This window comes from Panthera tigris, chromosome B4, assembly GCF_018350195.1.
Source record: "Panthera tigris isolate Pti1 chromosome B4, P.tigris_Pti1_mat1.1, whole genome shotgun sequence".
In the NCBI taxonomy this organism is placed as follows: Eukaryota; Metazoa; Chordata; class Mammalia; order Carnivora; family Felidae; genus Panthera; species Panthera tigris.
Genome location: NC_056666.1, coordinates 10,230,001 through 10,254,735, shown reverse-complemented (window position 1 = coordinate 10,254,735; position 24,735 = coordinate 10,230,001). Strand labels below are relative to the sequence as shown.

At 45.4% G+C, this 24,735-nt stretch overlaps 1 protein-coding gene across 13 annotated transcripts in view; it reads right to left on the bottom strand.

Moving 5' to 3' along the window:
* The window catches only part of CELF2 (CUGBP Elav-like family member 2), a 311,282-nt gene that overhangs the window by 105,798 nt on the left and 180,749 nt on the right, over window positions 1-24,735 (bottom strand). For 9 of the 13 annotated variants that reach the window (XM_042991007.1, XM_042991006.1, XM_042991008.1 and 6 more), the window contains one exon: window positions 10,758-10,840. The exons of 1 other annotated variant lie outside the window; for it this stretch is intronic. In XM_042991007.1, the coding sequence (XP_042846941.1) occupies window positions 10,758-10,840 (83 nt within the window). Of the gene's footprint in view, window positions 1-10,757; window positions 10,841-11,070; window positions 11,515-13,343; window positions 13,687-21,928 lie in introns of those variants that run through there. 3 more of the 13 variants (XM_042991014.1, XM_042991013.1, XM_042991019.1) reach the window with 3 other exon arrangements.

Sequence of the window (24,735 nt, the reverse complement as noted above, 5' to 3'; positions counted from 1 at the left end):
TCTGCCCTTCCCCTACGGAAGGACACAGAGCCAAGAGATGGGGGGCGGGGAGGCCAGCTGGACAGAGCGGGGCATTAGGATGCAGATTGGGGACTGGGACCGAAAGCCTGGGGATGCAGATAAAGCAAGGCGCCCTAATAACATGAATGTTAATGAGATGGTGTTGGTAAAGCTGCACTCCTCTGAAGAAAGGTGTTGCATTTATAATCACTTTTGCAAAGCAGTTCCTCTTACAGGAGTGACTGCCTTTGATCTGTAGCTCCTTCCTGGAGAGCCTGGGGCCAGGAGCCTCCAGCCCAAGACAGGAGCAAATGCCTGGCCACACCCGCCCAGCGACGTCAGTGGTCTCCGGCTGGGCAAGAGGGCAGGGCTCCGCATCTCTGGCAAAGCTGCACAGCACAGTGCCCGGGCCCCATGTGGCATCAGGACCGGCTCTGGGCGCCAGCTGCCTTCTGGGGAGGCCTGCTTAGCGAAGCACCAGGACCCGGGCGCCCTGCCTCCCGGGTGAGCGCATCGTGAGACGCCGCTAGTTGTAGGAGTAAAAGAGCTGAGGATTTAGACTGATTTCAGGACAGCTCCAAAGGGAGCAAACGTGGGCATCCCGAGCTTAACCATGCGGCGGTGGGAGTGCCGAGAGAGAACACCTGCTCCTGGGGGTCTCCAACGGTGGGGCCCTTGGCGTCCGAGGTCAGACTCACAGTCACCAGCTGTCTGACCCCAGACAGGTCACTCTTGAGTTTTAGTTTCCTCACCAGCCAACAGGGCCATATGACACAGACCTTGTGGAGGTGCTGTGACAATCCAAAGAAATATAGTCACAGAGCCCTCACGTGGTGCCTGATACGTGGGCCATCAATAGACAGTCACTTTTGCAGTGATTTGCATTGTAGTGCTGTGCTGGCGACCCAGGTCCCACTCCCTACCCCCTAAGACGTGGTGAACATCATGCCTGATCCAGGGGCAGGCGGCCATGCTACTGGGGAGTTTTAGCAACGGTGGCTTCTAATTCTAGTGCTGTCACTGTTGGCTAGGGGAGGTCAGAGGAGTTAATTTAATCTCCCGGTGCCCCAGTGTCCTCCGTATAACAAGGTGAACACTGTCAATACAGCACCTGACATATTTCTAGAAGGGACGACAAAGAATACCATAAAGCCATCTACAAACACAGGCGATTCACTCATCCATGTGAACTGGGGACAGGAATCAAACAGATGCAAGAAATCCACCAAAAATCCCGAAACCTCATTAGGTTAGACACCCTTACTTATCAAACCAAGGCTGTAAGCAAGGAATTAGATGGACTTGTTAAGCCTTCATCGCCTCTCCCTCCTTCTTTGTTCCTTGGGAAAAAAAATTACGAGTGCTCAGCTCCCTGTTGGTTCTCAGCCAGAGGGGAGTGGGAAGCAGATGTCCAGAGAACCTCAAAGTGGGAAGCCAAGCCCCAAACGGGCCAGATGAGTCTATGTAAGGTACAGATGGCTCTTGGACAATGCGAGGGTTGGCGTGCTAACCCCGTGTGGTCAAAAATCTGTATATAACTTTGGACTCCCCCAAAACTTAACTACTAATAGCCTACTGTTGACCAGAAGCCTCACCCATAGCATCAACAGACAGTCCATTAACATATATTTTGTATGTTCTCTGCATTATATGTTATATTCTTACAATCCAGTAAGCTGGAGGGAAAAAAGGGCCAGTGAGAAAATCACAAGGAAGAGAAACTACATGTTACAGTTTTGCTTTTCTAAAAGATAAATCCACCTGTAAGTGGACCCACGCAGTTCAAATCTGTGTTGTTCAAGGGTCAAGTGTAACTCTACTAACAGATACCTGAAGCGAGTCAAGTCCTAGCTGTCTGCCTGGCTACCTACTTGGATAAACAGGCAGAGAGATAGATGTACAGAGAGATGTTTCTCCTTAAACAGGACATTACCGTAGACAACGCACGGGAGGAAGACTGGCCCTACGAGACTGCAAAGGACTCTGAGAACCACTGAGTGCAACCATTTCGTTTTTGCGGATGAAAACAGGAAGGGCTTTCAAGAGTTCTTAATGACAGGTGGGGAAGGGGGTGACAGGACAAATATGCGTTTTGACTACTGGTGGGAAGAAATGACAGTCAGGAACAACAAAAAACGTGAAAGAGAACATCTGTCGTGGTGTCCCTTTTCTGCAATCTCCCACAGGCACTGTTTATTGTTTATCTTTTCATCTTGGAGACTTTGGGTAGGGAGAGCCGTAACGATATGGTCCTGAGGTACTGCTTTATTACCAAAACAACTTTAATAGCTTATGTCACAATACTAATGAGACTTCCTGAGCACCTGTGTTCGGTCACAGTCTATGGCTCAAATGAGCGAAGGATACATGAAACTTCTTTCCCTCCTTGCCTCCCAGTGGCCGTGGCCAGCCTGCTTCCCTTGCGCTCACCAACCTAGATGTGGCCCAGGTGGGGTTTCCAAGACTCCCTCTGATCCTCGTGTCCCTTCCCCCAGCTCAGCCATTCTCCGCGTCTTGGTGGGTGGGTAAGGACCTTGGGGCTCCTGGGAGAGCTCTCTCCATACCCACCCTCGTCACATACTTTTTCATGGCCTGGAGCCTGAGACTGAAGAACTGGACAGCCCACCTCTACTGGACACAGTCCCCTAGCTGTGCCCACCCCACATGTGACAGATTCATGGTCTGTCTGGCACAACAGTAATATTTTCAGGTGATGAATTCTCATGGGGACTGCATACTCTGCGGGCAAAATCTGGACTACTTTCCAACTTAAAAAAAAAACAAAAACATTTCTCCTGGTGTTGTAAGCTCGAGCCCAATGTTGGGTGTAGAGATTACTTAAAAATAAAATCTTTGAAAAAAGTTTTCCCCTTTCATTTGATTGTCACAAGTCCTTTCCTATGCAATTCCATCAAGAACTTTAATCCAATTCATGGATTTTCCCTACAATCTTCTTTTGAAAGCTTATCAACCTCTAATAGAACTGAGATCTAATAAGTGAACTTAATATTCCCAATGTAGTCCTGGGATATCAGAGAGAAATGAATACCTCTGAAATCCGACTCCTGTTTCTTTCTGCCACTGTGCTATCCTACTGTGGCCTCATACGTTACCAATGAGACCACAGTGCTGCTCAATGACATGGGGCAATTGTGCACCCCTGGCTGGGCCCCTGGGCTACGTAGGTTGCACGTATGCTTTCCTGAGCCCTCACAACAGTCCTGATAACGAGGTAATGCAGTTGAGCCTCTGCACGGCATTCCAAGGAAACCTCATTATCAAAAACTGGTGTAACTGCTCCCTGTTTTAACCCCATGCTACCTGGGCTGCTCAGCTCAGTCACTTTCAACATTTCACCACTAAGGACCCCTCATTAATTTTCTCCCACAGATTTCCTTGTATCGAGCAGGCCCTATTTTAAAAGTCACTAGTTTTGGGGGTGCCTGGGTGGCTCAGTCAGTTGAGCATCTGACTCTCGATCTTGGCTCATGTCGTGATCTCAGGGTTTGTGGGTTCAAGCCCCACCTTGGGCTCTGTGCTGATGACAATGGCACAGAGCCTACTAGGGATTCTGTCTCTCCTTCTCTCTGCTCCTCCCCAACTTGCGCACGTGTTCTCTCTCTCTCTCTCTCTCAAAATAAATAAAACTAACTAGCTTTTTATTACAGTTAAAATCAAAGCCATAGGTCAATAACTGCCAATCAAAGCTACTGACCTGACTGGCTGCCAGCCTAAAGCAAAAGAAGCCTTGCTCAGGTGGCATGTAAAATGTTACGGTGGGTGAAACATTACTTCCAGTGGCCTTTTGTGAAATATTAAAATATGCTTTCCCAGACCCCTTGCGATTGGCCTCCAGACTGGGAACCACTGGGCCTGGAGTTTCTTTCATCCTCTGGCTTTCTTTCTTTCTTTTTCATTTTGAGAGAGACAGGCAGAGAGTGAGCAGGGGAGGAACACAGAGAGGGAGACGGAATCCCAAACAGGCTCCACACTGCCAGCACACAGCCCGACGTAGGGTTTGAACTCATGAACCATGAGATCATGACCGAAATTAAGAGTCGGATGCTTCACCGACTGAGCCAGCCAGGCGCCCCTCATCCTCCAACTTTCTGTCTCAGGCCCAAAGCAATGAGCAGCCCAGCACCCCTGCCATGCCTGCCTGAATCCCATGTGGGCCTGATTCTGCAGCTTGAGCGCTTCTCCTCCACACTGGCTTAGCTCCAGTTGGTGGCTACAGCCCTGGGGAGCTGCCCTCTAGGCACAACATGGCGCTCTCCATCATAGTCCCTTACAAGGTCATCTTAAAAAAAAAAAAGTTCTGGGGCATCTGGGTGACTCAGGCGGTTAAGCATCTGACTCCTGATCTCAGCTCAGGTCTTGATCTCAGGGTCGTGAGTTCAAGCTCCGTGTTGGGCTTTGCTCTGGGCATGAAGCCTACTTAAAAAAAAAAGAAAAAGGTCCTCACTTTTTGTTTAGCTTTCGTTTCGGCAGGACGTAGTGTTCTGCTAAAATAGCACCGACAGCAGGGGAATAGTTGCTTTGGGAAAGTCCTGGAAGGCCAAACGTTTCAGCCCAGGCCCAGTCCCGCAAATGCAAATCTGAAGAATGCACACCAAATGTCCCGATTTACACACTCCACAGCACACACATTTTATATGTTGGGTTGCGACCCCAGAAGAGTTCACACCTACAGAATCTGTCAAGTAGAAACAATGTCTTCTAAGCACATTTCTTCAGGGGCTCAGAAAGCTTTACATACATTATCTCATTCGGCGCCTACTCTTCTGTTAAGAAGGTGGAAGGCAGGGATTATCACCATTAAATGGTGGTTCTCAAGTACCCTCGCACATGCACTATGAATTAGCCATGATCCCGATTCAAAGCAAAAACCAACAAACAGACAAACAAACATGAGAATTACACAGTTCACGAAGCCCAATATAAGAAAGGTGACTGCAAAGTAGTTAAGAATATGTTGGCAGGCCAAAAAAAAAAGGGGGGGGGGATTTTAAGCTATATCTTCCTGGTTTTATTTGGCTGAATTAATACTCACATATGGATGTGTGTGAATATATGCCCATCTTAAGTATATAGAGACATACATACGGGTCTGTGTAGAGGATACAAATTCTATCTCACACACACACACACACACACACACACACACACACACACACAGGAGTGCACAACACAGCAAATCTACATTCACCCTCTATTTTGGAGTACTTGGAAGACGTGTGGGCAAAGGTGCCATTTTTGGGAACAAAAGTGGACTCCTTGGGAAACACTTTATGAAAGTAGTTCATCTGGGCGTGAAATATCCAAGAGCTAGTTATGAAACCTTAACCAAGTACAGGCATGGTGGCTGGCTTTGTTTTTGGGTGATTCAGTTATAAACAGCACGGTTGCTACTGTATTCCCTGGTACCCAGAACGGTTCCTGGCAAACAATAAAAATTCAGTAAATACTGGGGCACCTGGGTGGCTCAGTCGGTTAAGTGTCCGACTTCAGCTCAGGTCATGATCTTGCGGTTCATGAATCTGAGCCCCGCATCAGGCTCTGTGCTGATAGCTCGGAGCCTGGAGCCTGCTTCGGATTCTGTGTCTCCCTCTCTCTCTGCCCCTCCTCACTCATACTCTGTCTCTCTCTCTCTCAAAAATAAATAAAAACATTTAAAATTAAAAAAATTTCAGTAGATATTTGATGAATGAGTGTATGAATGCTCTGTTCTACATGATAACATGCTTTTGAAGACTTAACTCTGCTTATGTAGACATTTTGGCGGTGTCTTCCTGTTCTAAATAAATGGCATCTGAGAAAAAACTTTATCTAGCCTGGTCTAGTTAGGCTTGGATTCAAATGAGATGGTTTGGTGGGGGGCGCGATTTCCATGATATGATGAGATGGGGTTGGAGGGATTTTACGACAGAAATAATGACAATGATGGTAATGATAAAATAATCATCATGGCTCTGAGCACAAAGGCATTAAATACATATTAATAATTAGAAGAGGTGGTTCAAAGAAAATGAGTACCTCAAAAATGCATTACAATGGGCAAATTGAATTTGGTCCCAGTGAGAGCCAAGCTGTTCTGCTGGAAGAATATTAAACCCCAGCATTCTGCTCTTAAAGGACACAGGGGGACAATTCTATGGAGAATTGTGTGGAAGGCCGCCTGGCAGGAAGGAGAGTGCCTGCCCGCGTAGGTAAATGATCCCTTCCAGGGAAGCCAAGAAGGGGCTCATTCACTTCATGTGGGTGAACACACCCGTCCCAAGAGGCAGTTTTATTCACAGCTCCTTCCTACTGGATCAGCCTCATTTGTTTTTATACCTCTAATCTACGTGGAGCCCTCGCTCACACTCCAAGTGTTCTTATAAAACACCTTTCGGTAAGCCACCGCTGAAATGGAATGCTCTCAACAAATGTTCTCTTAGGGCAGTAACACCTTAATATAGACTGCATTTAATAAAACTGGTAGTGATTCTAAAAAGAAAGGAAGGAGGAAGGCATAGGCAGAGAAAATGTCTGGAAGAAATTTGCAATTAATATTTTACAAGACATTTAGATTCTGATTCCTCCTTGCTGTTAAAATTTAAGAGCTTTTCCAAAACTGTATTCCTCTCTGTTATTACATCCTTAATTAAATTAATTTATACAGTGAATGCCCTAATGATACTGCTGTAGGTTTTCAATCAGAAAGCCTTACTGCGAGAGACAATATGTTTTAAGACCTTGAGAAAAGAACAACGTAAGGCCCAGTGCTGTCACTGGCATGGGGATATTTGGTCCTGGACATGTGATTATTGAAAAGATCGTGGTAGTTTTTCTGTGTTTCGATTAAGGTCTTTGCTTTATTTTTTAATTAAGCTAAATTAGGTCAGTGAACACAAAATGAATCTCTCAAGTTGCCTCTACAAGGATTTTTCTCTCTGGGCAATACAATGGCAGACGATGACATTTCTATTGACTAATTCTACCAGTTAGGTTGTGCCGTCCTAAACAAAAGAAGCTATGTGTTAGCCCGACGTGCCAAACTTGTCAAGGCAGAGGCAACCAAAATCTGTCCGGGAACACCAATGGCTCAGCTGTAGAAAAAGTCAGGCTAACAGTTCTGCAGGAAACACAAAGGTTCCCCAAGAAGCTCTGCCTGTGCAGACACACGGAAGGTTTTCTTTTCAGGTGATGGAAGTCTTACTCACTAGGCATCTCAAGGGCTGGCAGACAGGCATGCAGGCATGAAATGCCACAGCTTAGTGCCCGCAGCTTACTGCATACCGTAGGCACTCAATAATTATTAGTGTTTTGTTAATCTAATGAGATGTCAGGAATAAATAAGGCAGCGTGCCTGAGATGTGATCTGCTGCCTAAGCGTCAAGCCTCCGTTTCTAGAGGAGAGCTGGTCACGCCAGGGAAATGCCATCCAGAGGCTCAGTCTTTGCTCCTCCCTGTGCTGAGCTGTTGAATTTGCTCCCTATTCCCAATACTGTATTTCTAGGTTTATGACGAGCATTTCTTCCTTAGTCACATGGCGTGAAAAATGTGTCCTCAGTGACTCTGCACTGTTGAGTAAGACCCTGGTCCTTTACCTCATCACCCGTCCTCTATGGAAAAGGTCTCTATGACCTGTACACGGCACGAAGGAAGGGTGCCTTCCAATAGAAATCTAAGAGCAAACACATTCAACTCAATAACAGATGGTCCCATCAGCACTTTGTCCTCTGCCATACTGAGTTCTTTGTTTCTCTCAAGACCCAAAGATGGTCCCTAAGTATCAATCAAGTTTGGTTGCATGATAAAAGTTCCCTATGATACATAACATCAACTGCAGAAGAAAATGAAACAGGAGGGGTGGGGGGGGCGCGGAAGCCTCAGTGCTATTTGATCTTGTTTTCAATTGAAAGTTTTGGATACTTTAGAAAAAAAAAAAAGGCATCAAGTGCCTTTTTAATGGACTTTATCCGCAGGAAAAATGATTACAACCAGAAAAGCTTTAAAGTGTCAGCTGGTGATGCATTTTTCTTTATCCCTTTTATTTTTATTCAGAGAGAAATTGAAGGCATATGGCAAAGTGCATCATTAATTTCTTATTAATTTCATAATATGAAGGCAACCAGTTAAAATAGTAGTGCTACAACTTTAAATTACCGAACTCACTTGGTATTTAATGAGAGATTTAGCACAGCAGGGTTTCTGTTAAATTAAGTTGTGCCTTCACATCACAGTGGGAAAACAGGTGTATATTGGTTTAGAATTATGGAAATGTTGACTAATTCCAAGGCTTGTAATCAAACAGCAAGGCACCCTGTAATATTTTTTCCCCTAAAATAAGCATTAATCTTTCATGTCTGGTCCCCCTGCCTCCTGTCCACCAAAAGCTCACAGCTGAAAGGAAACTACTTTCAGGTTTTGCCTATAGCTGTTCAGGGTGATGTTTATCAGATAAAGGTATACATAAATGCAAGATGTGAAACCCTGTTCCCAGTTACCTAATTTGAAGCGTCAAATGTAGCTACAGTGTGTGCACTGTGAAGGCTATCAGCCTACAAATCAGACCTGTCTTCTCAAAATTTCCACTTAACCCGCCCGAAGTCATTGGGCAAATGAAACTGAACTGGATTAAAGAAAACCAAAACAATCCCCAAACCATCTTTTCCAACTCCAGAGTTCTTGCCCTTAATAACATATCTCCAGCATCACCATTCGCGACTTTTGCATGTAGAATTTTTAAGAAGAGAAAAACAGATAGATGCACCAAATTTTTTTTTTTTTTAATACGGAAGATGCTACTTGTTTGCTAAGAAAGGGTCAGGATAAGATGTCCCCAACAGAGGCAGACTTAGTCCCTCGTATGTTTTTCAACATGGCTCACTCATCATATTGACTCTGGGTTTCTTGAGAGTGTCTTCACCCATAAGGATGGCATACAGGTAGCCGTGCAAGTTTCAGTGGAGCACATGAATTCAAATTACCCAAGCTTTGCATTAGTTTAAAACAGAATGCGATTTGGCATCAATATACCCTAAATGCTAAATAAATTCATCATCTCAAGTATTTTTTTTAAACATACCTAGAACGGATTTTGTGTACAGATTACTGTAAAGTATTTCTTTTCAAAAGTGGGAATACAAAGTAGCCTTTGGGTTTGATCAGGAGACTGAGAAATTTAAACAAGAATATCCTACAGTTGGCCGAACCAGTCAATATTTGCCTTGGTTGCTTCATTTGAAAATGTGACCAAACACTGTAACCTCCTAGAATTTCCACCGGAGAAAATATTTCCATTTATAAGCAAAATAAATACTTAAATAATAAAATTATTTCAAATAATACTTAGGGGTGCCTGGGTGGCTCAGTTGGTTGAGTGTCTGACTTCAAGCTCAGGTCATGATCTCGCCGTTCACGGGCTTGACAGCTCAGAGCCTGGAGCCTGCTTTGGATTCTGTCTCCCTCATGCTATTTACCTCTCTCTCAAAAATAAACATTTAAAAAGAGTTTTTTTTTTTTTTAAATAATACTTAAAAGTCATGGAGCAAAGCACTGAGATGTACTAAAAGCTGCCTTACTAAATAAAACCACTTAAAGGGTTTGAGGAAGAAGTCGTGAAACGGGGACAGAGAATTCTGGTATCACATGCTTGCTGTTTTGAATCTTCCACTATTTGATTTGCTCTAAGGAAAAGGGAGAAGCCACAGTGGTGTGACTGAAGACCAGGGTTCATAATTTAGTACTTTCGGGTGACTAATGTTTTGAAAACTTTTTCTTGAGTATCTTGCCGTGACAAATCCCATGAAATTTTCAATGGATCTAAGGTAGCTAAGCAAATGCGTGTGTGTGAGCTTGTGTGTTCGTGTGTGTCTACAGAGACAACAAAACGACAGCTAGAATTATGCCCTGGAAACATCGGGGACACTGGGTTATCTTTCTTCTCTTTTGATCAAAACAGAGTTCAATAAAATCATTGTTCTGCTCACCACACCTTCTTCATTATAACCAACGCACATTGTCATGACATTGAATGAACTCATCACTGATATTTGGGTCAGTGGGGAAAACACCAAACAGTCCAGGAACTTTATACCAGCATGCAATAAATAACACTGCCATGAAACCCCAGAAATAATGTATTCTGATGAAGCAGCTAAACACAACATCAGTTCGTTTCTTGTCAATTGTACTAATCGTCCAATATTACCAGGAAGGAAATGGCAAAAAATTGTGAAGCTTTGTATTTTCCGTTCTCTATCAACACGAAGTCACAAATTAGGCATTAAAACATTGACTTTGTTGTTAACCGCCACTGACTGTTGAGAAACCATGAGGAGGTTTAATATTATGGCCATACAGGGTACATTTTGCCCTTTCAAAGGAAAATCTAAGACTAAATTTCAAAAGGGGTTCCTGGTGAGTAAAAGCTTTTCCTTTTCCATCTGCTTCTGTCGTGTGTATCGGGTTTTTTTTTTTTTCCCCTTTTAAAATCTCAGCCCACCCAATACTCTTTGGCAGCCGCTGCTGCGCAGTGGGGTCACTCTGATTTTCTAACCAGGGGACATACTATTTGAGAACTCTTTCCATCAGCATTAATGCCAATGCTCCTTTATGGGTCGGCCAGCTGCTTTGGCTACTGCAGGGGAACAGAAGGGTTAGCACACACTCCTCAAAAGACCAAAGTCATTTTTGCCACTAGAACCTTCAGTTGAAAGGACCATTTTCAAGCAATAAAGTGATTTTGGTACAAAAGTAAACCGACTCACCCCAGGTAAAGTTTTAATATTGTGCAGTGCATTCTGGGCCTCAAGTGCAGCTTTTCTTGTATAAAATGTTACGAAACAACAACCTACAGAGAGAAATGAAAAGGTTTTAGAAATTTCTGTGAGTGCTTTGCTTAGATATAATGGAGACTACGGCGAACAAATAATCTACTTAAAAGGATGCACAATTTAAAAATAATCAAGTGCATGAGAACAGTAATAACATCTAAAGCATTTACCAATGCCTTTCACCCAAACCACATTTACGAGCTTTACCCACGTTGGAGATCAATTCATAACTCTATGCACCAACTACCTGGAACACAGCTCTTCAGGAATGAGGGCAGAAGTGGTGGGTGACGTGTTAATGGGGCGTGTGTAGCGAGTACAGATGGAGAAGTGTTTAATCACAGTGACAAAGGCAGAAACTTACAGCAACTATAATTTCCTGAAGGGATATTCTAGAACGTCACACTTTTGAAACACTCTCTTAAACCCAATAGTTTAGACCACTGGCTTATAAGGTTCTTAAAAGCTAAAAGAGTGCTTTATTCCTTATCTACACCATGGTATCATAATGCAAAGGTCCATATGACAGATACTTAGTTTTTGTCGGCCAAAATGAAAGACTATTTTAACCAGTTTGGAAATTTAGTTACAGGACGGGTGGTCATGTCTCCAAACATCTGTTTGGACACACTGTCCCATGTATTATTAGATACGGCTATAGCACATCAATGGGCAACCTTCTGATTCCTTATTTCCAAGAGCTGATGGGAGTCTAGGCTGAATGCCCCCCACCCCCCACCCGCCCCGGAGAGGCCGGCAAAACTTCTCTTCCTAACCAACGTCCTCTACCAAAGAAAATGGTGTGGAAGCCTTAGACCATCACTTCTGTCTTCTGAAGGATGGCTGACCTCCAACCTGTAGCTAAAGATACTGGTTAAGGTAGCTGCTTAAATTGAATAATGAAACCAGTTAAGGATCTGTTCATTAGCATACAGTTTCTTAGCACAATTAGGCTCAGGAAAAGGGAGTGGACAAAATCTTTAAAAATTTAACGTGGATGGAACTGGAAGGTGTTATGCTGAGTGAAATAAGTCAGAGAAAGACAGATACCATATGTTTTCATTCACAGGTGGAGGGGGGAGGGAAGAGGAAAAAAAAAGTTACAGAGAGGGAGGGAGGCAAACCGTAAGAGACTCTTGGATATGGAGAATGGACTGAGGGTGGATGGGGGGTGGGGGAGAGAGGAAAGCGGGTGATGGGCATCAAGGAAGGCACTCGTTGGGATGAGCACTGGGTGCTGTATGGAAACCAGTTTGTCAATAAATTATGTTAAAAAAAAAATCGAAAGAAAAAAGATGCTGCCTCTGAGCTGTCTTTGTAAGCTGGACGGAGGAAAAAAAAGTGGGGAGACGCACTCATGAAGACTGTAAATATTTCAGCCTGACTGTACTGAAGGGTCCTCAAGCATGGAGCCACAGAGTTGGGGCGGGCTTTGAGAGGTCCTCGTACACCAAGCAGAGCAAGGAGCGTGAAAGAAATGCGTAACTGAGGCATCGACCTCGGTTCTGTTTTGGGGAGTGAAGGGGGTATGGCAAAGAGCTGGAAAACATGGCACAGCTGAGAACAGGGGGTTGGCATCATAAGCCAGCAGAAGTGCAGAATCATAAATTGGCATTCTGGTTTTTCAAAATAAAACCTCATTCAAAATGGACAGAAGACATGAATAGACATTTTCGAAAGAAGACATCCAGATGGCTCACAGACACAGGAAAAGATGCTGAACATCACTCCTCATCAGGGAAATACAAATCAAAACCACAATGAGATACCACCTCACACCTGTCAGAAGGGGTAAAATTAACACCACAAGAAACAACAGGTGTCAGCAAGGATGCAGAGAAAGGGGCACTCTGTTGCACTGTTGGTGGAAATGCAGACTGGTGCAGCCAATCTGGAAAACAGTAAGGAGGTGCCTCAAAAAGTTAAAAACAGAACTACCCTATGATCTGGCAACTGCACTACTAGGTACTTACCCCAAAGAGACAAAAATACAGATCTGAAGGGGCACATGCACCCTGATGTTTACAACAGCACTGTCAACGATAGTCAAGCTATAGCAAGAGCCTAGATGGTAAATCGACTGATGAATGGATAAAGAAGATGTGGCACACAACGGAAAATTACTCAGCCGTCAAAAAGAATGAGATCTTGCCATTTGCAATGACATGGACGGAGCTAGAGTGTATTAGGCTAAGCAAAATAAATCAGAGAAAGACAAACATCATATGATTTCACTCATGTGGAATTTAAGGAGCAAAACAGATGGATGTATGGGAGGGGGGATAAAAGAGAGAGAGGAGGAAACAAACCATAAGAGACTCTTAACTACAGACTCTTTAAAAGCACAAACTGAGGGTTGATGGGGGGGAGGTGGGTGGGGGATGGGCATCAAGGAGGGCACCTGTTGTGAGAGCACTGCATGTTGTATGTAAGGGATGAATCTCTGAATTCCACTCCTAAAACCAATATTGCACTGTATGTTAGCTAGAATTTAAATACAAATTTGAAAAGAAAACTCACTCAAAAGCGTAGGGGAAAATAAAGTGCAGTTCCATTCCTTCAGCCTTCCTAAATACATCTACGATGCTTCCTCCTCATTCGGAAAAGAAATTTGGAAACTTGTTGTAGATTTGATTTTGTTTCAGTCTACTGAGATTAAATATACAAAACCTCACCTTCTAGAGAAAGCAGAAAACAATCATAGCTTCCTGGCACTCATACCACATGCATCCAAGGATTAGGAACTCCTAAAATGTAGGCATTCATTGGCACAATGGAAGAAAGTGAACATTATGCAGTTTCTTGAAAGAATCACAGACAGGGGCGCCTGGGTGGCTCAGTCGGTTAAGTGTCCGACTTTGGCTCAGGTCATGATCTCACAGCTTGTGAGTTCGAGCCCTGCGTCGGGCTCTGTGCTGACAGCTCAGAGCCTGGAGCCTCTTCAGATACTGTGTCTCTCTCTCTCTCTCTCTCTCTCTGCCCCTCCCCAGCTCACACTCTGTCTCTCTCTCAAAAATAAACATTAAAAAAATTAAAATCACAGATGGACAGACTGACCATTTTTATTTTTAGCGTGCTTTTCACTTCAGCTATTCTGACTTCTTTGCCCAGAGTTATGTGACCTGACGGTAGATTTTTTTTTTTTTTTTTTAACAAAACTCTTTCAAATTAATGAGTGGCTTTGGCTTCAATGGCATAAAGTGAACCCAAGATGAGCTATAGGATGTGCTTAGGATCTAGGAGTAAACTTTTTTTTGTAATTTTTTTTTCAATGTTTATTTTTCAGGGCAGGGGGGAAGGGGCAGAGAGAGAGAGACACACAGAATCCGAAGCAGGCTCCAGGCTCTGAGCTGTCAGCACAGAGCCCGACGCGGGGTTCAAACTCATGAATGGTGAGATCATGAACTGAGTGGAAGTCAGATGCTTAACTGACTGAGCCATCCAGGCGCCCTGGATCCAGGAGTAACTTTAAACAGGGAAGTCAAATCCCAGCTTCCAGCAACCCACTATAAACACCCTAAGGAGAAAAAAAAAATACCAACTATGCTTCACTGGGCTTGCTAGAGTAAGAAAAGCACAGAGAGACATAACCTCTGCTTTCTGAAAGCTCCTAAGAGAACCTCGGTAACGCCTCCCCCTCTCCCTCTCTCCCTCTCCCCGTCTCACGGGCTTACAACGTTGGCTGCCGGAGAAGGGGCAATGGGGGAGGCCCCTGACTTCAGCCTTGGTCACCAGAGCTTCAAAACTGAGGCAGAGTCTGATGCTCTCAAGCAGACAGGTTTTGGGACTGGGACACTTAGGAAAAAGACTGAGGGGTGGAGTGGAAGCTGTGAGGCTGTAAGGCTCGCCAGGAAAGAAGGCAATTCACAAGCCGAGGAACACAGGCCAGCGTGGCCAGGCTCAGAGCTGAGAACGGAGTTCATTCTGGCCCACGGGGACCGTGGAAGGGCAGGGGCCCCGAACACAGACAGCTGAAGACAGGAAGATGAAAGCAGCGAGAAGCACGATGATCCAAGTGAGTGAACCCCATGTGTGGGGACAACGGGAAGAGCTCAGACCAATGCGCGATGCTCTTGGGAATAAAGAAAGCTCTCCTGCCTTTAACCCTGCAACAGAATCCCTACGCCTTCTCACTGCCTGACATCCACCAGGAAGGTGCAGTTCATTTCCTACTTAAGTATTAAAATGCTGCCCTTGGGGATGGAAACATCTAATCGCTCCCAGCTATTTACATGTTAGTATGAATCTGGTTAAAGCGCTTTCCTTTTGAACGACGTTCTTAGTGAGCACAAGGTGTTTGTGGGTGTGGGTGTCACTGTGTGTGTAGAAAGGGCAAGTCTGAAGCTGATGTCAGAGTGATGCGGCATCGGGAGGCAGAGGGAAAGGAATGGGGAAAGGAGCCTCATGTCCAAAAGGGGAGATGGGAAGATACCCCAGATCTCAAACACTTTCCAGTCTCACCCAGGGCCCACTCTGCCTGTACAACTGCTACGGTGAAATCAGGGTCACCTCAACAGACCCCCTTCAAATTGTGCATAGCTCTTGCCTCCCTGACTCTATATCCGTTTAGACAAGAGTTTTTAGAGATTACGCCAAGATAAGCTATGCTTCTCGTTGTAACGCACAGAATATTCTGGCTAACATGGTGATGTTTCCCGACCCCAACCCAACAGCGCAGGCCCCTCAGACTCCACTAACAGACTTGGCACCTTGGGAAAAGGTGTCCCATCTCCAGATGGGCATAGCCCCTTGCCATGGCCCAAGGCTTGGTGAGCGGGGTCCGGGCTGAATTTCTGCCTCTACCTGTGATCTCAGCTGGGCACCCGCATGCAATGAACAATTTGCACAATCGTGGGGGTTCCGGGGGGAAGACATTAGGATTGGGAATATCACCCCAAGATTCTACTTTTGGTTTCACACATTTGGGTTCCTGAGTGACTTAGACAGAAACATCTTACTTCCTCTGTACCTTAGTTAGTTTCATTACCTCTCAATCAGTGAATAAAAACCAGGTCTGCCTCAACTCCTTCTCAAAACAACATGGCTATATAGCCGAAGTGTTCCATTCACAACACATTTTTTTTTAAGTCCAAATTATTCTTTGCTTGCACTTCATTCAGCATGCATACTAATTCACTGAATAAAAACAGTGTTTGATTAAAGTTATCTTAAAATTTACGGTATGTGGAACTACAAATTTAAGTAGCCACCTTAGATACAGCAATATGTGGTTATTCCCCTCAAGAGACACTAGTCTGTATTAATCCAGAGTAGAAACGTGCTTGAAAGACTCTCATTTCTGGGAGTACCCTCCTGGCTAACAACCATAGTCTTTTTTCCTCCATCCACCACTTGACATGCCCACTTAAAATCTTAGATGCATTGACCCGCAGAGATTATTTCAACCAAGGAAGGGAGAGATAGATTATTTGCCCTGATGTGGTCATTATCATGGCAAAAGGGCCGGGGACTACTAAAGATCCCAGGAAATCCATGAAGGTTCAACAGAGTTGGAATTTTCTTTCTTGCCTACCCTAACTGGATGTACAGCTGTTAAGGGAACCACCTGTCTCTTAGATTTCCCTATGCCAGCTGTAACTCAGGTCTGAAATTTACTGGATTCATTTTCAGGTCAGCTGCAGCACCAGATGGCTTAGCAATCCGATTCGGGGGATGGACCTCCCCCCTTTAGCCCGTTTCTTTTTCAAACACCCTTGTGAGGTGGGCAGTTAAACACCGACAACGGCCACAGATGCCCTTCAATGGTCAGCGGCTGTGGCAGGCACCAGGGCGGACGACCCCTCAGGGGTCAGCATCACTCTGGAATGCCCCTCTCTCCCTGCCACCGGTGGCGGTACCAAAGACGGTTCTGTTCCGTTTCAGAGATGGGAAGTGACCTGGCAGGTGCCTCTGGGGGATTAGCAGAGACTAACGCAGTTTGATGAGCCGGGTGCTTTGGCCACGTCTCTGCCCTCCGGTTTCTACTCAACGCCGTTGAGTTGTGCTGTTTCCCACGTTTCTTCCTTGTCCATTTCACACAGTCTCACACGCACGTGGACTGTACAACTCTCGCCACCTTTATCCACCCATTCAGGGGGTCTCTGCCCGTAGCAGAAATTTTGAAAAGATAAACATGATGTTCTCCCCACAGATTAATTTATGGTTGTCCCATGGTAACAGGTTTTTTTTTTTTTCTTTTTGACAATTCATTGTATCAGTTAAGAGCTCTGGATTTAAGAGCCCCCCGCCCCCCAAATAATAACCCACTTTCCATGGCTCTATTTATCAACACCTCCCCATTGCTCCTCACCACGGCTTTTTAAATTCACGGCTGCCAATAGGTTCGGTGGTAAAACTTGGGAAGAGGTTCCAGAGCCAAATACCAGCGTGTCAGGCCCACACAGAGCCTAACACGTCCACCAGTGAGGACTCCTCTACCGATCGTGAAGAGATGCTGAGGAGTCTGTGCACATCTTGGGGAAGCGTAACGCAGTAAAGCTCACTGGCCACTCACATCTCCCGAGGAATTCACTCTGCTGCTTCACTTTGGAACATCCAGGAAAGCTCCCAGGAAGGCAACATAAGATTAGCTTTGATGGGCGAGAAGGTCTAGAAAGATCTTGGGGTGCCGAGTGCCGTCTATGAAGGGTGACCAGCGCAAACCTCATGGTGAGCCTCTGTGGGTGGTCAGTGAGCCCCAAGTGGACACTGGGCCCCGAAGGAGTGAGTCAGGGGAACTAGGGGCCTTTGGCCGCCCCGATTCCCACAAGTTGACAAGGCTAGCAATCTGATGGCATGTGTTCGACGTGTGAAGCAATGCGCAATCAGCATTATAATTGTGCAATATGATTAGGCATCTTGTCTCGGAAGGTGCGGGAGGCAATTCCCACAGAGGCTAAGTGCATATACTCCAGACAGAGTAGTTGCTGTCTATAACTCTTCACAAATAGTTTCTGCTGTCACCCAGAGTTCCCTCAGGTATATTGCCAGCTTAATTGCAGAATAATTTGAGACACTGTGAGGAGGTTTTTGTTGTTTCCAAAGATAAAGCCCCAAGCAAGACAGGCCAATGGTATCTACACACACACACACACACACACACACACACACACACACACACACACACACACGTAGTGTATTTAAAATCATAAAGACACTCAACTCTACTGAAAGACTTTAATTTTAAATGATCAAGTAGATTTATCCTCAAAGAAACCATCTGGATTATCACAAATCTTTTCAAACCACAGCTGTTTCTCTTGAAAATCTTTACTTGGAAACTCTTGGTAATAATACTCACTGGGGAAAAAAAAAATGCACTGCTTATGTAGACATAACCACTTTATATCATGGCTTGCCCTGAGTGAAACAGCACTGTATTTATATTCTTCAGTGTGGAGGGCAGTGTAGACACAGCCCTTGGGGAATGATACCAAAAACCAGATTAAAAAAATTTTTTTAATTATTTACTTTTGAGAGAGAGAGAGAGAGAGAGAGAGGGAGGGAGGGAGGGAGGGAGAGAGAGAGAAAACGTGAGTGGGGGAGGGGGGCACAGAATCCGAAGCAGGCTCCAGGCTCTGAGCTGTCAGACAGAGCCCAATGTGGGGCTCAAACTCACAAACTGTGAGATCATGACCTGAGCTAAAGTTGGATGCTTAACCAACTGAGCCACTCAGGTGCCCCCAAAACCAGATTTTAAAACCAGTTCTGCCCTTAGGAAAATCGACAACATACTCACTAAAGAAATTTCCTCTGAGTTTTCTGAACCTTTCCACATGAGGGGGAATGACTAAGGGTTAATGCTGTAGAGATGCCATTTTAAAAAGGCAGCGTTATCTTTTACTCTAAAGTATGGATGATAAGGCAGTTTTTTTTTTTTTTTTTTTTTTGATAAGGCAGTTTTTACTATAGAACCCAGGCTTAAAGATGGGAGGTCAGTGACTTGAATGGTCTTCAATTATTGAAATAGTCACTTGTCAACCCTAGGGTTGAAGTCTCAGACCCCAGGCCCACAATTTACACTCACCATGGCACAGGGGCCAGCCCTCTGAGAAGCCCCTCATGACTCTCCTGGAGCCACCAATCTCCTGGACTGAGGAAAATGCTCCTTGAAAGGCACTCTCATAAATGGGAGAAAGGGCCTTTCTGGAATGTTCTAGTCCTAACTGTTGATTCTTTTTTTGATGCTATTCTTTAGTAACATCTTAATATGGAAAATTGTGGAACATTTTCTGAAATACATAACTCTTTCATATTGTTATTATTACTGAAGAGTAGCATCATGATGGAAGAAAGAAGGCAAGGAAAAAAGTAATTTCCCACAACTCTGGCTAAGCTGATAAAATAAAAGTATTTCATGTGTGGAGCTTAAGGTGTTGTGCACTGAACAACTGTCTCCCCACGTGAACTCCATCCGTGGGGTAAAGAGCAGGGGTTGTCCACACCTCCAAGGCCATTCAACATATCAAACTTACAAAATTTATCTTTCCAAATCTAAGCAAATAAACCCTTGAAGACAACTAGAGAATGATCACCTGATGACTGAACACTATACTTATTTCTTTTAAAAACAAAGTTAACAGTTCTGGCAGACAAATTTAGCTCAAGATATATTCGAATTCAGGACATCGACAAAGCCATCATGTAGTGAATTGAGAACTCTTTTAAAGGCTGCCTTTGAATTCTGAGGTGCCCACAGATCAAGGGACCGAAGGCCCTGGAAGGCTAAATTAGTGAACCCGCTATGTTTTTTTCCCCCTTTCTGTGAATGAAGCTCTCTTTTGTACACACATTTGTAAGCAAAACAGGTGCCCGCTTTACACAAGTCCCCTCAATTGGGATCTTGGCTTCTGGTCAAGTCGGTAGCACATGATCCAGTTTAAGTCAAAAGAGGACATAGTCCCCATACTTGATTCCCCGGGTAATCTATTTTCTTCCTCAATTTTAGCTTCTATAGAGAGAATTTAATACTTTTTTTTCAGAGTCCAAAGGTTGTTGATCTAAGTGGTACATTTTGTGCTCAAGTAAGTGTTCCACATGCGGGAGGTTTAGATTCTCAATCATTGGCCTCACCTTTGCCAAGACCCCCGACTTTCAGTTTCTACAAAGCAGTTAAAGGTTCAAAAAGCCCCATCAAAAATCCCCTGAATTAAAATTTTTAAAACTTAGCAATGACCTTAAAAAAAAGAGAGAGAGAGAAGTAATTTTCCTGTGGCTGGAAGGTTGACATTTCGCATCTTGAGGAAAAAGACAATGACAGAATGTCATTCTTCAAACGTAAGCAGACTTGAACCAGTACCCTGGAGAGGCAGGCATGTAGCCCTTTCCTCAGCTAGAAGCCCACCCACCAAGAAACAAGTCCCCAATCAAATGCAACATTGTTAACTCATGGCCTCCAAGGTCCTAGCTGTTTGTTCCCTCTCAGGCCTCAAAATCTGGCTTGCTTTAGGGGAGCTCAAGATAGGACCAAACCATTAATGCTCTAATTTCACCAGCTACGTTGAAAACCCAGCCCCCTCGCTGAGCACGTTTACGTGCTCCTGTGTGCGAATTCCTTATGGCAGCTCTTCTGGACGTGGGTGTTGAACCAGGCTGGCTGCAAGGACAGAATGAGAGACATGAAGTAAAGGAATAAAAAAAGCAGCAATATGGGGCGCCGGGGTGGCTCTGTCAGTTAAGCGTCTGACTTCGGCTCAGGTCATGATCTCACGGTCCGTGAGTTTGAGCCCCGCGTCGGGCTCTGCGCTGACAGCTCGGAGCCTGGAGCCCGCTTCGGATTCTGTGTCTCCCTCTCTGCCCCTCCCCCGCTCATGCTCGATCTCTGTGTCTCAGCAATGAATAAACGTTAAAGAAAAAAATTAAAAAAAAAAAAAAAAGCAGCCATCAAAGCAAACATTAGGTAGCTATGGGAAAGACCTGCAAGAAAAGATATGAGTTTTGTTTCGCACTCCCCTCCTTTTCTGCTTTAAACTCAAAACTAAGGGGAAAAAAAATCAGAGGACGTAAGGGGGCACAGCTTTCTCTGGGCTTCGGTACCGTCTCCTCACGGAACTTTACAACCAGTTAATGCTAGTAACTTGCCTCTCCGTCACCCCCAGAGGTAGTTAACAGAGTACCCACAAGGGGCTAAGAGCAAAGGCACAACCATCTCAGTCACTGGGGACTGACCGCACTCTGCGGTGTCCACGCTGATCATCAGGGTATGCCGTCAACCACCGGACGGGCTCTGCCTTCCTCTGAGACCCCCAGAACTGCCGCAGCCCGCTTTCACGGAGCCAGAAATACCTTTTTATAACCTAAACCTTCTGTCTGAAACTTCAGCCAGCCTCCCGAGACCAACTTTTCACCCCCGTCTATCTAAGAGCGGGACTTCCCTAGCTACCCAGCGCAAACGCCACATCCTGTGGCAATCAGCGTTTAACGGAACCGCATCCAATCAGCTTCGCTTTACGGAGTTTGAGCGAACTGGTGCCCTGATGTAAAAAAAAAAAAAAAAAAAAAAAGGCTTACCACCTGGCCATTACCTAGGAAGCAGGGGGACACCGCTGCCATTCTGCTCTCGGGGGGGAGGGGGGGACCCCACCGCTTGGATCGCCAGGCGCAGTCCCGAGGGAATCCCCCGGGAACCTCAGGGACAAAACGGGGACAAAGCATGGCCGGGTGCCTGGGGCACGGATTCTGCGTTCCTCCGTTCCTCCGAGAAGCGAGAAGCGTGACTCACGTCCCCAGCAGGGTTACTTGCCCTACAACAAACTCGAGCCGGCCGTTCAACCCGAGGACAGAGAACGTATGTCACCCACTCCGCACAACCCCGCCCCGCTGCCCTCAGACCCTGCACCTGACCCGCCGTGACCACCTTCTGTTAATTGGCCACAAGATCTAGGCCACCCCCAGCCTCCTGCTGTCCTGGGGACCTCACCAGGAGGATCTGTCTCCTGGTACCCCTAGGAGTACTCTCTAAATCTTCTGCCAAGAAAATGGAGGGTTCTTTTTTTTTTTTTTTTTTTTTTTTTTTGACCTAGATTAAATCTACCGCATTTTTAAGCCTTTTGGGAAAACAACTGAGGAATGTGCACAGCTTTGTGTGCATTGCAACGCTTCCTCACCATTATTATGTAAATCCCAGCAAGAGCACTGCAGAGACAGAAAAGACATCAAGGGCAAAGTTTCTGGAATCGGCTCTCTCTCCCTGTCCCCGGGCCTCTGAAAAAAAAAAACCCACTTGTGTTAGACCACTTCAAATGTGTAACAGCTGCAAAGGTATCTGAAGAATTTTAATGTCACCTTTCCCCCAGATAGGCCCATCACTGCATTTAGCCGTTTCGAGATCGCTCCCACGCTAGGCAAGGGAAGGCCAGATGCCTGGTGCACGTGCTTGTCAACGAGCCATGGCGGACAGGGCGGAGCAAGCAAGCAGCCTCCTTTGTGGGAGAATGTCATTAGATCTTGGGGATGCAAGGTAAGAGGCAAACTGCAGATTTGGTTGCGTTTTCATTTTGAAAAGACAAATTCTGGACTTAGAAGGAGGACTGTAATTTTTCTCTGAAGGTAAGAAAAAAATAACTTTAGGTTGAGTCTGATAAGCCAACTGGAAGGCCACATGGGAGTAGTCTCCCTAAAACCGGTGTGACTGGCCGGGCAGGCCTCCTCAGAGTTTTGAGGCAGCGATGGGTCCCCGTGGGGACGCCGTGGGTCTGTCGTGGGGACAGCAGGAACTGTTCCTTCTCCCGGGGCCCAACGAACAGAGATAACTTCACACGAGGAAGGCATCCCAGGGTTAAATGTGGTAGAAGGTAGTTCTAGCTTGAATCCAATTAAAAAGGATTTAGGTTCTAAAGTACTGAGAGACCTCATTAAAAGGAGGTTTCTAATATAAGTTTATTTCCTAGTATGCATTCTCTGGAGGACAGGATGGCATTGTAATTAGGAGCCTAGTGGCAATGAGAGTAAGTTAAAATCATGTCTGTTTTCCTAGGATTCTTGACTCAGCACGCTGGGCTACACGATGCTTTGTGGCCAGACCAGCCTCCCAAGCGTCAGCTGCATGATCCTGCCTCAAGTGTGCTCACGGACACCTCGAGCACAGGCCCCTTGTCGTTAGCCTGAGTCAGATCAAGCGCGGCTCAGTTCAGCACTCATCTGCAACATCGCCGTGTCCTAACGTTTCACGGGCCTGTGCGAGGACTTGTCTCAATCTGAGGTAGAACCCAGGTGTTTTTTCTGGAATCGGAATGTGGAGAGTTGTATCTCCTGCCTTACTCTGGTCTTTATGGTCACGTTGAAGTGGAGACGCATAAAACTGCGTGCCGGCTAAAGTGAAGATTTGAACTGATTTTAGTGCTTTTCCTGTGGTACAGGACTCTGAAGAGCCGATATTTATGGCCATGATAACTGTCTCTCTCACTCCCATGACAACTGAGTCATCCTTCATGTGCATGGAGATCAGGGAGGGAGATATTTTTACAAATTGCCTCGAACAGCGAAACTCAGAGGAGAAACGCACTTTTGTGGCCAAGTATAAATTGATGTTCCAGGGATAAAAGGCAAGTATCCTTGGGCCCAGAGTTCTCACGGCAGAGAGAGACTATGTCAGTTTTCAAAGTGACACGGATTTTTCTGTCCTTCATTCATAAAGCTTCCCAGGAAGGGACGCAGTCCCCCCTAAATAGATTTTTCAGACTGACTGGGTGTTTGACAAATGTCTTTAAACCTCTGCTTATTTATAAAATGGGATGAGTTAACAGCAGCTACACGACAGGGCTACTGTATTAAAAAGATAATTTATGAAAATGTGTAACACAGCTCTTGACTTATACCTCAGAGTGCTTAGTAAGTGGTAGAGATTACCACCTTAAACTGGACATGTTCCTCCATAAAGCCCCAAGCCCAGAGAGACAGGGGAGGGACGAGACGGCATCAGCCCAACATTACGCCAGAGGAAACCAAGGTACCGGAAGGCAGCATCGATACACGTGTCACAATCTCACGCTGCTCCCTGCGGTGTCTGGGTAGAAGGGGGACGAGCGGGCGTCTTCGGTAAGCGATGACCATTCACCCTTTAATAGGGTTTGGAATTGATTTTGTTGTCTTGCTTTCTGAAGTAATTACTTGGAACTAGCCAAGTTCACCCATTTGCATGGCCTTTGAGTCTTGTGAACACCCATTTTGGTGGCCTCTACAGTGCCAATCAATTTTAATGGAATCATTTTGATGACTTACCTATTCAGGGTACGACAATATTTCTGCCAAGCTGAACACTTGATGGCACTTCCCCAAGAGGCAAAAATTCCCTAAAACAGTTTGTTATTTGAAATAAAACCTGTTGCATCTAATGGGCACGCCCGGGTTTCACTGTTATCAAAGGAGTTTAACCACAGACTTATCACTTCCCTTTATCTCAGCAACAACAGAGGAGGGAAAACAACAGAGACACTAGGCTGCATACAAGGAGGGGGCACTCTAAACGCCCAGGATCAGGGGAGGAAAGGAAGGAAAACGTCAGGAAGAGAATAGGGTACATGTGTCCAGAGCTTGTTTAGGCACCTCCGGAAAAGGGGATCCCAGGGGCTGGACGGCATTTTGAGAGTTACCATTACAACGAAAAGACACGAGAAGAAGATCACTGACCGCCTGATAAACTGTCTCTTATCACAGTTCAGGTGTGGCTGCATTATCATGCCACCGGAGGTCCCTCAAAGCTCTAGGAGGGCAGGGGGGACATGTCGTGAATTTCCTCGGTCCCCTTCACAAGGCATAGCACAGTGTCGGGCATCAGGTACTTTTTAAATACTTCTTGATTGATTATCCTGGGGCCATCTTCCCATCTGCCCGCCCCACAGCAGCATGGCTTCCTTTTAGATTTTGTGTTACGAGCCTTTCCAACTGGGGCAACCTGAGATAAAAACTGTCCATG